Here is a 12853-nt window from a genome sequence, read left to right as displayed (position 1 = left end):
TTTCCAGAAACCTCATTTTGAATTCTAATGACATTCTTTTACAGCTCCTCATGTGGAATTCTTAAGACCACTCACAGACCTTCAAGTTAGAGAAAAAGAAATGGCTCGATTTGAGTGTGAACTTTCCCGAGAAAACGCTAAGGTCTGTGATTGTATACCTGTCACCTTATACTGTCAAATAACTTTATATTTACTTTTGGTCTAGCCAAAATAGAAAAAAAAAAAAAAAAGTCAGTCAAAACTTTCTCTTGTCACCACTTTACTTTTAAAGATAATTTTAGTATAAAATGTATTCTTGACTTTAATTGTTCTCTTTTTAGTATTATTAATTTACTATTACTTGAAAAACACTGGACTCACAATCAGGAGATTTAGATATTAGTTTGAACCATATGAAACTGCTGTTTTCTTAGATCAGAAAAAGTCAAATATCAGCAATTATATTTGTTTCAACTAAGTACCTCCTGTTGCCATTAACTACCATTGGCAAGTTTCTTCAAGTCTGAGCCTCAGTTTACACATCCAAGAAGTTAGTGTGCATGATGTCTAAGGTTCACTATAGCTCTAAACTTATATGATCCCATTGTTTTTAATAACTGATAATAGTATCACAGCAGCTAACTTAACAGTAATTGGTAAGATTGTTCTTGCTTTGGGGGTTTGTTTATATTTGTGTCTGCCACCTGGGTTCTTCTTCATACTGTGAAGTCTCGTTGGTTGCTTTCAGAAAAACTCATGATCATAGTTTCTCTTAGGGACACCTGTGTGAAGGAACAACAAGAAAACTGATAATCTGTTTATCTTAAATATAGGTTCAGTGGTTTAAAGATGGTGCTGAAATTAAAAAGGGCAAAAAATATGACATCATATCCAAGGGAGCGGTGCGCATTCTTGTCATCAACAAATGTCTACTGGATGACGAAGCTGAATATTCCTGTGAAGTAAGGACAGCGAGAACTTCTGGCATGCTGACAGTTCTGGGTAAGAGTAAAGTCGTTCTTTGTGGAATATATGTGTTGGGAAAAAATAATAATTTCCAACTTAACTCAATGTGGCTTTTGGTTTTTCAATGTTTGCAGAAGAAGAAGCTGTCTTCACCAAAAATCTTGCCAACATTGAAGTTAGTGAAACAGACACTATAAAACTGGTTTGTGAAGTCTCCAAACCTGGCGCAGAAGTGATTTGGTATAAAGGGGATGAGGAGATCATTGAAACAGGAAGATATGAAATACTGACTGAAGGACGGAAGAGAATCCTGGTCATTCAGAACGCTCACCTTGAGGATGCTGGCAACTACAACTGTCGACTCCCAAGCTCTCGAACCGATGGCAAAGTCAAAGTACATGGTATGAAAACTACAGTGAATGATCTTTTATTTCTAACAATTCACACTTGCTAGATTTAAAGTACAAAGATATACGTTTCTAATATCTTGTAACTTTTTCTTCCCAGAACTGGCTGCTGAATTTATCTCAAAGCCTCAAAACCTTGAAATACTTGAAGGAGAAAAGGCTGAATTTGTCTGCTCTATATCAAAAGAAAGCTTTCCAGTCCAGTGGAAGAGGGAAGATAAGATACTTGAATCTGGAGATAAATATGACGTTATTGCTGATGGTAAAAAGAGGGTCCTAGCTGTGAAAGATGCCACATTACAAGATATGGGCACTTACGTCGTCATGGTAGGAGCCGCCAGAGCAGCAGCTCACTTAACAGTCATTGGTAAGTTTGTTCTTGCTTTTCAGGTTTTTTCTTTGTTTTGTTTTGTGTTTTGTATTTGTATTTACCACTTTGATCATTCGTCATACTATAAAGTCTTGTTGGTTACTTTCAGAAAAACTCAGGATCATAGTTCCTCTTAAGGACACCCGGGTGAAGGAACAACAAGAAGTTGTCTTCAACTGTGAAGTCAACACTGAAGGTGCCAAAGCCAAATGGTTCAGAAATGAAGAAGCCATATTTGATAGTTCAAAATACATTATTCTCCAAAAAGACCTGGTCTACACCCTCAGAATTAGAGATGCACGCTTAAACGACCAAGCCAACTATAATGTGTCTTTGACCAATCACAGAGGTGAAAATGTTAAAAGTGCAGCCAATCTAATAGTAGAAGGTAAGTAATTTATATATCACTAGAGATTTTTTCATCATTTTCTATTATGAAAATAATTAAAATAAACATATTTTTCTCCTTTACAACAGAGGAAGACCTTAGGATTATTGAGCCTCTTAAAGATATTGAAACAATGGAGAAGAAATCTGTCACATTCTGGTGCAAGGTGAATCGTCTCAATGTAACACTGAAGTGGACCAAAAATGGTGAAGAAGTGCCTTTTGACAACCGTGTCTCATACAGAATTGATAAGTACAAGCACTCATTAACTATTAAAGACTGTGGCTTCCCAGATGAAGGTGAATACATTGTCACTGCTGGACAAGACAAATCTGTTGCTGAGCTTCTCATCATAGAAGCCCCTACAGAATTTGTCGAACACTTGGAAGATCAGACAGTCACTGAGTTTGATGACGCTGTCTTCTCCTGCCAGCTCTCCAGAGAGAAAGCCAATGTAAAATGGTACAGAAATGGGAGAGAAATCAAAGAAGGCAAAAAGTAAGCAAGATCTTTTTATTCTCTATTTCTGTAGCTATACATACACTTTTGACAATTTAGTGGCCATTATGCAAGCTAACTGATAATCCAATGTCTCCTTTAGATACAAATTTGAAAAAGATGGAAGTATACACAGACTCATTATAAAAGATTGCAGGCTGGATGATGAGTGTGAATATGCTTGTGGAGTAGAAGACAGGAAGTCTCGTGCTAGACTTTTTGTGGAAGGTACATATAAGTGAAAGGACAATTCTAATGTTACCAATTTTTTAAAATTGTTAATCAAAATGTAAACATATTTGTATTTATTTCACATTTTCTTTCCAGAAATTCCCGTTGAGATCATCAGGCCTCCACAAGATATTCTTGAAGCCCCTGGTGCTGATGTTGTCTTTTTAGCAGAACTCAATAAAGATAAGGTGGAAGTCCAATGGCTAAGAAATAACATGGTTGTTGTCCAGGGTGATAAACACCAGATGATGAGTGAAGGAAAGATACATCGACTACAGATTTGTGATATTAAGCCCCGTGACCAGGGTGAATACAGATTTATTGCCAAAGACAAAGAAGCCAGAGCTAAGCTTGAACTGGCAGGTCAGTCCCTTTCTTTTATTTTAAAATATCCTTCCAATATCGCAGAGATTAGTTAGATTTCAGATTTCACAGTTATTTAATGAGGTAATCCTTGTGAGGGTCTTTCATTTCTAGCAAGCCCTACCCACATGTTAACAGTTCTAATTTTGCTCACTACAAAGTAAGTGTCTTGAGTAAGAGGAAATTAATAGCAATAATCTTTATATGCCAGAACCTTGGACAGTTCCTAGTACATGATGACTGTTTATGAACTTAGGCTAGAACTAAGCTATCACCCTGAGAGTCTTGGCAAATCTAAAGACAGTCTTATATTCTCCTACTTTACAAACCCCTGTGTGCCTTTTAGGTATGTTCTCATCCTGACCCAGGACATCCTTATACGCTGTCCTCATGAAAAAGCCATTAGTGGCCGGGCGCGGTGGCTCAAGCCTGTAATCCCAGCACTTTGGGAGGCCGAGACAGGCGGATCACGAGGTCAGGAGATCGAGACCATCCTGGCTAACACGGTGAAACCCTGTCTCTACTAAAAAATACAAAAAACTAACCGGGCGAGGTGGCGGGAGCCTGTAGTCCCAGCTACTCGGAGGCTGAGGCAGGAGAATGGCGTGAACCCGGGAGGTGGAGCTTGCAGTGAGCTGAGAACCGGCCACTTTACCCCAGCCCCGGCGACAGAGCCAGACTCCGTCTCAAAAAAAAAAAAAGAAAAAGAAAAAGCCATTAGTGTACCTCTCATTCATACGAAAAAAGTTCTCTGATTTATTGAACTAAGTATGCGGTGCCTACTCTATCAAAAAACAGAACATGTTTTGCACTACACTGAGTCCTATGTCACTATTTTTGGCAAGGAATGCGTGTCTTATGATTTTGTGCCATTCTCAATCCTCTACTCTCCAATCTAACTTGCACACACAACAACCACCAAAAAAAGCTATGAGAAGTCTAAGCCACTTAGTTTTCTGTGCTATAAAGCTACTGTGGCATACTTCCAAGGTTATGTAACCAATATTTGCTAACAAATGCATAATAACATAGGATGTAGCTTGGTTGTGTTTAACAGTCGAAAGCATTCACATGTTATCTTTCTCACTAGCTGCACCGAAAATCAAGACAGGTGACCAAGACCTTGTGGTTGATGTTGGCCAGCCTCTGACAATGGTGGTGCCGTATGATGCCTACCCCAAAGCAGAAGCTGAATGGTTTAAAGAAAATGAACCTTTATCTACAAAAACCATTGATACTACGGCTGAAAAAACTTCTTTCAGAATTTTAGAAGCCAAGAAAGGAGACAAAGGGAGATATAAAATTGTGCTTCAGAACAAACATGGAAAAGCAGAAGGATTCATCAATTTAAAAGTTATTGGTAAGCCCTTGGGTCTCTCAGACTTAATTGGCAAAGCACAATTTAAAAGTAAGACAGCACACTAAAAAATTCCTTTATATGTCAATTTCAGATGTTCCTGGGCCAGTACGTAACTTAGAAGTGACAGAAACATTTGATGGTGAAGTGAGCCTTGCTTGGGAAGAACCTTTAACTGATGGTGGAAGCAAAATCATAGGTTATGTTGTTGAAAGACGTGACATTAAGAGAAAGACCTGGGTTCTGGCCACAGACCGTGCAGACAGTTGTGAGTTTACTGTCACTGGTCTACAGAAAGGAGGAGTTGAGTATCTATTCCGTGTAAGTGCAAGAAACAGAGTTGGCACTGGTGAACCAGTAGAAACTGACAATCCTGTAGAAGCAAGGAGTAAATATGGTAAGAAGTTTTAAGTAAATTGCAAGCTAGCTTTTAAGTAAATTGCAGCCTTTGCCTTCATCATCATTGTTAACCCAAAACTCCTATTTTCTTCTTCTGTGATGAAATCCAGATGTTCCAGGCCCTCCTTTGAATGTAACCATCACTGATGTGAATCGATTTGGTGTCTCACTGACATGGGAACCACCAGAGTATGATGGAGGTGCTGAGATCACAAACTACGTCATTGAATTAAGAGACAAGACTTCTATCAGGTGGGATACTGCCATGACTGTGAGAGCTGAAAACCTGTCTGCAACTGTTACCGATGTGGTAGAAGGACAGGAGTACAGTTTCCGAGTGAGAGCCCAAAATCGAATTGGAGTCGGAAAACCAAGTGCAGCCACACCCTTCGTCAAAGTTGCCGATCCAATTGGTAAGCCCATCAAAAAAAGGAAATAATTACTGCATGAAATCCTGATATTAGGCCTATCAATTAAAATAAATCAAGTTCAATGAAAGTTAATAAAAAGGTAGAATATCATAAAAATTTGGATAAAGTTCTAGAAATCCAGACTGTGCCTACTTTACTTTGTGAGTTCAATAAATCTGTTATTTTAATGAGGATGATATAATTGATTACAACATTGTCTTCATAAATTGTCACTAACGTAAATGGTATGCTCCAACTCTTTCTTTTATTCCAGAGAGACCAAGTCCTCCTGTAAACCTAACTTCCTCAGATCAGACTCAGTCATCAGTTCAGCTCAAATGGGAACCTCCTCTGAAAGATGGAGGAAGCCCAGTATTAGGCTATATAATTGAGCGATGTGAAGAAGGAAAAGATAATTGGATTCGCTGCAATAAGAAACTTGTCCCTGAACTGACTTACAAGGTAGGTCATTTGCATATAAAAAAGAATATTCAGTGTGGATCACGGACATAACTGTATGTGTTTTTTACAAATATTAATTCATAATCGTAGGTTACCGGATTGGAAAAAGGAAATAAATATTTATATAGAGTATCTGCAGAAAATAAAGCTGGTGTTTCAGATCCATCTGAAATTCTTGGTCCTCTCACCGCTGATGATGCATTTGGTAAACAGATATTTTATTTTTAGACTGGGGAATAGAATATAGTTACTTTGGGGCAACAGGGACTTAAATATGGCCCTGCAGACTCATTAACTTTTCTTCTTTGCAGTTGAACCAACAATGGATTTAAGTGCATTTAAAGATGGTCTGGAAGTTATTGTCCCAAATCCTATCAAGATCCTGGTTCCAAGTACAGGCTATCCAAGGCCAACTGCAACCTGGTGTTTTGGAGATAAAGTACTAGAAACAGGGGACCGTGTGAAAATGAAGACCTTGTCTGCCTATGCCGAACTTGTCATTTCTCCAAGTGAACGTTCAGACAAGGGCATTTATACACTGAAATTAGAAAACCGTGTGAAAACAATTTCTGGGGAAATTGATGTCAATGTAATTGGTAAGGAACTAACCGTTTATCATCTAAGGTGATTTGGTAGTATTAACAAATATTAGTTCAGACTATTAATGACAGTGACTTGTGAGTGCATTTCTTTTCAGCTCGCCCAAGTGCACCCAAAGAACTGAAATTTGGTGATATAACCAAGGACTCAGTACATTTGACTTGGGAACCACCTGATGATGATGGAGGAAGTCCGTTAACTGGATACGTTGTTGAAAAACGAGAAGTCAGCCGGAAAACATGGACTAAAGTGAGTTTTGAGCAGCACTGCATCAACGCCAAAAATGAGAGTAGGGGAAATCCCAGAAGGTTGGGATGCCATGCACAAATCTTGTGTGCTACAACTTCTTACCTTTACCTCACTGAAAATGCACAAAAACATTTTGAGAATGCATCGGTACTAATGCTTCCTGAGATAGCTCAACCAAGGATTGTATAATTGTAATTGTCTTCTCTTGTGAGCCTTACCAAATGTGTAAAAAATTTAAAAAAAAAAAATCCCTACTGACTTGGTAAAAATCTTTTGAGTTGGGGAAAGGGTTTTTGGAAAATAGCTAATTAACTGTATTTCTTTGTCCCAGGTTATGGACTTTGTAACTGATCTAGAATTCACAGTTCCTGATCTTGTTCAAGGAAAAGAGTATTTATTTAAAGTTTGTGCTCGTAATAAATGTGGCCCTGGAGAACCTGCATATGTTGATGAACCTGTAAATATGTCAGCTCCTGCAAGTGAGTACATTCTTGATGATTTCTTACCTAATCTTGTTGCCTGTTTGTGCTTTTAGACCTAGAGTTGAAGTTATAGGGCAAGGCAGGGGTTGGCAATGTGAAGAGAACTGCATAGGTGGCCTGCATAAGACTGACTCTCTCTTCCAAATGTTATAGCGGTACCTGACCCACCAGAGAATGTTAAATGGAGAGATCGAACAGCCAATAGCATCTTTTTAACATGGGATCCACCTAAAAATGACGGTGGTTCACGCATCAAAGGATATATAGTTGAAAGATGTCCACGTGGTTCTGATAAATGGGTTGCCTGTGGAGAACCTGTTGCAGAAACAAAGTAGGTTTTTTATTTGGCATGAGAGTAAATGTGTACTCCTAGTCACTAAAATGGGCTTTGTTGGGGAAAATTTAAATGTTTGTTTGTCTTTTTTCATTGAGAATCCTACACTGCCGGTGTGTCTGTCTGGTTTTGAAAGGTGCTGCTGAATGTACTTCATGCTCAGGGTTTTCATGACAGTATTAAAATGAAAATGTATTCAGTTGTTATAGTATTGAAGTAATCCAGGTTTAATTTAAAGACTAGTATTATACCAGGGGTTTGAATTTTTGAAAGATCATGAGTACTACACAATGAAACGATTATCGACATCACAGTAAAACATCTTATTCTGTTTTCTGACAGGATGGAAGTGACAGGTCTTGAGGAAGGCAAATGGTATGCCTACCGCGTGAAGGCCTTAAACAGGCAGGGCGCTAGCAAACCAAGCAGACCTACAGAGGAGATCCAAGCTGTGGACACACAAGGTATCTATTTTTGATTTTTGTCTTATCAAATAGACCTCTGACCTTAAATCTGCTTGAACTTGATAACATCATAAATAATCTTTTCCAATTCAGAGGCCCCAGAAATATTCCTCGATGTGAAGCTCCTTGCTGGTCTCACAGTAAAAGCTGGGACCAAGATTGAACTTCCTGCCACTGTAACCGGAAAACCTGAACCTAAAATAACTTGGACAAAGGCTGATACGATTCTGAAGCAGGACAAAAGAATTACCATTGAAAATGTCCCTAAGAAATCCACAGTGACTATTGTTGATAGTAAAAGAAGTGACACTGGCACATACATCATCGAGGCTGTGAACGTGTGTGGCCGGGCCACTGCTGTGGTGGAAGTGAACGTCTTAGGTAAGGAAGGTTCTCATTTTAAAAGGGGATAAACTGTTTGCAGTTACTTTCTTGAAATAAATAAATAAATAAATACATAAATACATAAATAAATAAATAAATAAAAACATGGTGAACAATTTTTTTTCCTGCATCTGTAATGCCATACACAGATAAACCTGGACCACCAGCTGCCTTTGACATCACAGATGTAACCAATGAGTCATGTCTTCTAACATGGAACCCACCACGCGATGATGGTGGATCTAAGATCACAAACTATGTTGTGGAGAGACGAGCAACTGATAGTGAAGTGTGGCACAAGCTCTCATCCACCGTCAAGGATACAAACTTCAAGGCCACCAAATTAATCCCCAATAAAGAGTACATCTTCAGAGTTGCTGCAGAAAACATGTATGGTGTTGGTGAACCAGTTCAGGCCTCTCCAATAACAGCCAAGTATCAGTTTGGTAAGTTTCTCAATCAGCTGATTAAAAAAAAAAAAAAAGGATGCTCATGTCAAACTTGCATTTTGGTGTCATATTGATATACGGGACATATAACATTTTACACCATTATCCTGTCTATAGATCCACCTGGACCTCCAACTCGCCTAGAACCTTCTGATATCACTAAAGATGCAGTGACTCTCACATGGTGTGAGCCAGATGATGATGGTGGCAGCCCAATCACTGGATACTGGGTTGAAAGACTGGATCCTGATACGGATAAATGGGTTAGATGCAATAAGATGCCAGTAAAGGACACAACATACAGGTATGCTCAGAATCCCCATCAAGACGTTAAGACAGCAGTATATTCAAATGTTTCCTCTTTAGTATTCCTTGGGATTACAGATGATTATATATTGCTAAAACATTTTTAAACTACTTTTACTCATATTTGCTATTACCTCATAATTTGAAAAATTATATAGTCCATTCAAGGGCACATTTCTTAGTTTACTCTAAAATATTAACCTTCAGGAAGTTTCAAAGTGTTTGATCCTCCAGTACATTATGATAATAATCATTGTCATAGATATTATAATTAGATTGGTATGTGTGGCCAAGTCTAAAGTGTGTCTGTTAAAAAGCAACTTTAATTTATATTGAAGTGCTTTTCAATTACATTTCCAAATCATCTTTTCACAATTTAAATAAATTAGTCTCTTCTGTGTAAAGTAAACATAGGCTTCTTCTGCTTCTTACCATGATGTTACACATGCACTTTGTTCCTAATTCAGAGTGAAAGGTCTCACCAATAAGAAAAAATACAGATTCCGTGTGTTGGCTGAAAATCTTGCTGGACCTGGAAAACCAAGCAAATCAACTGAACCAATCTTAATAAAGGATCCCATAGGTATTATTTATATAATTTTTGTGATTATTTTGAAGCTCATATGAACTCCTTTTTGACAAACCTAAACAATGATTTCACTGGCTTACAGATCCTCCATGGCCCCCTGGAAAACCAACTGTAAAAGATGTAGGCAAAACATCATTAAGGTTGAATTGGACAAAACCAGAACACGATGGAGGCGCAAAGATTGAGTCTTATATCATTGAAATGCTGAAGACTGGGACAGATGAGTGGGTCAGAGTGGCGGAAGGGGTTCCCACCACTCAGCACTTGCTCCCAGGGCTCATGGAAGGACAGGAATACTCATTCCGAGTTAGAGCTGTGAATAAGGCTGGGGAAAGTGAACCCAGTGAACCCAGCGACCCTGTGCTTTGCCGGGAGAAGCTATGTAAGTCACTCTTGACGTCTGGGGTATATAAATTCTTCTAATGTCTGCCTATGAACTACGATATGAGAAAATATGAAAAATTCATTACTATTATTTCCTCCTGGCTACATTATTTCTTAATGACTGCCTACACATTCAGACGGACTATTGGGTAATAAAACAAAAATAAATTTGTTTTCGTTCCTTCTTTTTCAGATCCTCCATCACCACCACGCTGGCTTGAAGTTATTAATATCACAAAAAATACAGCAGACCTAAAATGGACAGTTCCTGAGAAAGATGGAGGGTCGCCCATCACCAACTACATTGTGGAAAAGAGAGACGTCAGGAGAAAAGGCTGGCAAACAGTGGATACCACCATCAAGGACACCAAGTGCACAGTCACCCCGCTGACCGAGGGCTCTTTATATGTGTTCCGAGTTGCTGCAGAAAATGCTATAGGACAAAGTGACTACACTGAAATTGAGGACTCTGTGCTGGCCAAAGACACCTTTAGTATGCTCTCACACTTAATCTTTGTGACAATAAGTGCTCTCACACTTAACTTTTGTGACAGAAGATTATCACCTTCCCTCTGGTTTTCCTAATCATTGATTATTTTGCTTTCAGCCACTCCTGGACCACCCTACGCCCTGGCAGTGGTTGATGTGACAAAACGACATGTTGACTTAAAGTGGGAGCCACCTAAAAATGATGGTGGAAGACCAATTCAGAGGTAGAATTTGAATTAATTCATAAAGAATAACTTACACTTGGTTGCAAAATCTCAACAATGTTTTTTCATTAATGCTAATGAAACGCTTTGTTATTTCAATAGATACATCATTGAGAAGAAAGAAAGGTTAGGTACCCGTTGGGTGAAAGCAGGAAAGACTGCAGGACCTGACTGTAACTTCAGAGTAACTGATGTCATTGAAGGAACAGAGGTCCAGTTTCAGGTTCGGGCTGAAAATGAAGCTGGAGTTGGCCACCCAAGTGAACCCACAGAAATCCTATCCATTGAAGATCCAACAAGTAAGTAGTGCTGATTATACACAAGATATTGTCTAGAACTTGATGAGACTGTGGATATGAATGTTTCACTCTTTTCGCAGGTCCTCCCTCACCACCCCTTGACCTACATGTGACTGATGCTGGGAGAAAACACATTGCCATTGCTTGGAAGCCTCCAGAGAAAAATGGTGGAAGTCCTATCATAGGATACCATGTTGAAATGTGTCCAGTAGGCACTGAGAAATGGATGCGAGTCAATTCTCGCCCAATAAAGGACTTGAAATTCAAGGTTGAAGAAGGTGTTGTTCCTGACAAAGAATATGTCCTGAGAGTGAGAGCAGTCAATGCTATTGGTGTCAGCGAGCCATCTGAAATCTCTGAAAATGTGGTTGCTAAAGACCCAGACTGTAAGAGCACAATGTCTTTTACAGTTAATAAAATACCCTTTATTCATGCATTGCATTTTGACATACTCTCTTTTTTGCTCTTTCGAATGATATCTTACAGGCAAGCCAACAATTGACCTGGAGACTCATGACATTATTGTTATTGAAGGTGAAAAGTTAAGCATTCCTGTTCCCTTCAGAGCTGTCCCAGTTCCAACTGTTAGTTGGCATAAAGATGGCAAAGAAGTTAAAGCAAGTGACAGATTAACAATGAAGAACGATCACATCTCAGCCCACCTTGAAGTTCCCAAGAGTGTCCATGCAGATGCCGGAGTTTATACCATTACACTGGAGAATAAGCTCGGCTCAGCAACAGCCTCAATCAATGTCAAAGTCATAGGTAATCATTCTTTGAAGAAACGCCAGACATTCTTCACATGTAGAGGAAATTAGTTAACTTTGCAGTGCTATTAACAGTATAAATGACTTCATAAACTGGCCACTTGTAAACTAAATGTCACTTCTGATTATGTCTTTCCATATGAGAAGTAAAACAATTCTAAAGAGATGAAATCACTAAACTCTTATTAGAGTAATTTATACTAGTTTTAATTATTTGCATGTGAAATACTAATTTAAATGAAAGATATCAGCATACCCAAAGAATATTGAAATGACCACAATTTTTTAATTGTACAGCCTCACATTTTCCCATAGTGTTCTCAACCAGGGATAGTAACATTTTCTGCATTCCCCCTGGCTCTGTAAATAATGTCTGGAAATTTGTGGGGCCATTTTTGCTTGGCACACAGACTTGGGGTAGATACCACTGACATTTAGTAGTTGGGAGCCAAGGATGCTAAATGCTCTGCAGTGTGAATGCCACTCCAGCACATCAAAGATTATCCTACCCAAAACACAGATAGCCCCACTTAGAGACAAGTGCATTATTAAAATGCTGATTTTTCAGGATTACTAGAATAATTATCCATTTCTGTAATAGGCCTACCTGGACCATGCAAAGATATCAAAGCAAGTGACATTACCAAGAGTTCTTGTAAGTTAACCTGGGAACCTCCAGAATTTGATGGTGGAACCCCAATTCTTCATTATGTCCTGGAGCGCAGAGAAGCTGGGAGAAGAACATATATACCAGTCATGTCTGGTGAGAATAAACTGTCATGGACTGTGAAGGATCTCATACCAAATGGTGAATACTTCTTCCGTGTTAAAGCAGTCAACAAGATTGGTGGAGGAGAATATATTGAACTGAAAAATCCAGTCATTGCCCAAGATCCAAAGCGTAAGTTTGGGCATGGATGTACTATGGCTAAGAACTAATAAACCATAGTTTTGTTTTAAGAAGGTGGTTTTCCCGACACTAACTTTTTTTTCTTATTCTTCA

The 12853-nt window shown here is 38.7% G+C and overlaps 1 protein-coding gene and 1 long non-coding RNA gene across 2 annotated transcripts in view; one reads left to right on the top strand and one right to left on the bottom strand.

Annotated features, from left to right (window-relative positions):
• Window positions 1-12853, top strand: part of TTN (titin) — a 272956-nt gene that overhangs the window by 174553 nt on the left and 85550 nt on the right. The window contains exons 193-221 of the mRNA XM_026454265.1: window positions 45-142; window positions 813-981; window positions 1080-1346; window positions 1453-1719; window positions 1832-2110; window positions 2200-2608; window positions 2712-2836; window positions 2936-3202; window positions 4293-4562; window positions 4654-4956; window positions 5069-5371; window positions 5643-5830; window positions 5921-6035; window positions 6142-6426; window positions 6528-6679; window positions 7011-7158; window positions 7315-7492; window positions 7838-7959; window positions 8053-8340; window positions 8493-8789; window positions 8910-9096; window positions 9566-9681; window positions 9770-10069; window positions 10265-10564; window positions 10679-10784; window positions 10887-11083; window positions 11164-11469; window positions 11570-11848; window positions 12452-12751. Coding sequence (XP_026310050.1) covers window positions 45-142; window positions 813-981; window positions 1080-1346; window positions 1453-1719; window positions 1832-2110; window positions 2200-2608; window positions 2712-2836; window positions 2936-3202; window positions 4293-4562; window positions 4654-4956; window positions 5069-5371; window positions 5643-5830; window positions 5921-6035; window positions 6142-6426; window positions 6528-6679; window positions 7011-7158; window positions 7315-7492; window positions 7838-7959; window positions 8053-8340; window positions 8493-8789; window positions 8910-9096; window positions 9566-9681; window positions 9770-10069; window positions 10265-10564; window positions 10679-10784; window positions 10887-11083; window positions 11164-11469; window positions 11570-11848; window positions 12452-12751 — 6621 coding nt within the window. The remainder of the gene's footprint in view (window positions 1-44; window positions 143-812; window positions 982-1079; window positions 1347-1452; window positions 1720-1831; window positions 2111-2199; window positions 2609-2711; window positions 2837-2935; window positions 3203-4292; window positions 4563-4653; window positions 4957-5068; window positions 5372-5642; window positions 5831-5920; window positions 6036-6141; window positions 6427-6527; window positions 6680-7010; window positions 7159-7314; window positions 7493-7837; window positions 7960-8052; window positions 8341-8492; window positions 8790-8909; window positions 9097-9565; window positions 9682-9769; window positions 10070-10264; window positions 10565-10678; window positions 10785-10886; window positions 11084-11163; window positions 11470-11569; window positions 11849-12451; window positions 12752-12853) is intronic.
• Window positions 8683-11866, bottom strand: LOC111542779. Its single transcript, XR_002731657.1, has 3 exons — window positions 11746-11866; window positions 9531-9630; window positions 8683-8806 (listed from the first exon to the last, which is right to left on the bottom strand). It is a non-coding gene; the product is annotated as an uncharacterized LOC111542779 (long non-coding RNA).

This window comes from Piliocolobus tephrosceles, chromosome 11 (genome assembly GCF_002776525.5).
Source record: "Piliocolobus tephrosceles isolate RC106 chromosome 11, ASM277652v3, whole genome shotgun sequence".
NCBI lineage: Eukaryota > Metazoa > Chordata > Mammalia > Primates > Cercopithecidae > Piliocolobus > Piliocolobus tephrosceles.
The sequence above is the reverse complement of the archived record's forward strand: the minus strand, read 5'-3'. Positions and strand labels throughout refer to the sequence as shown.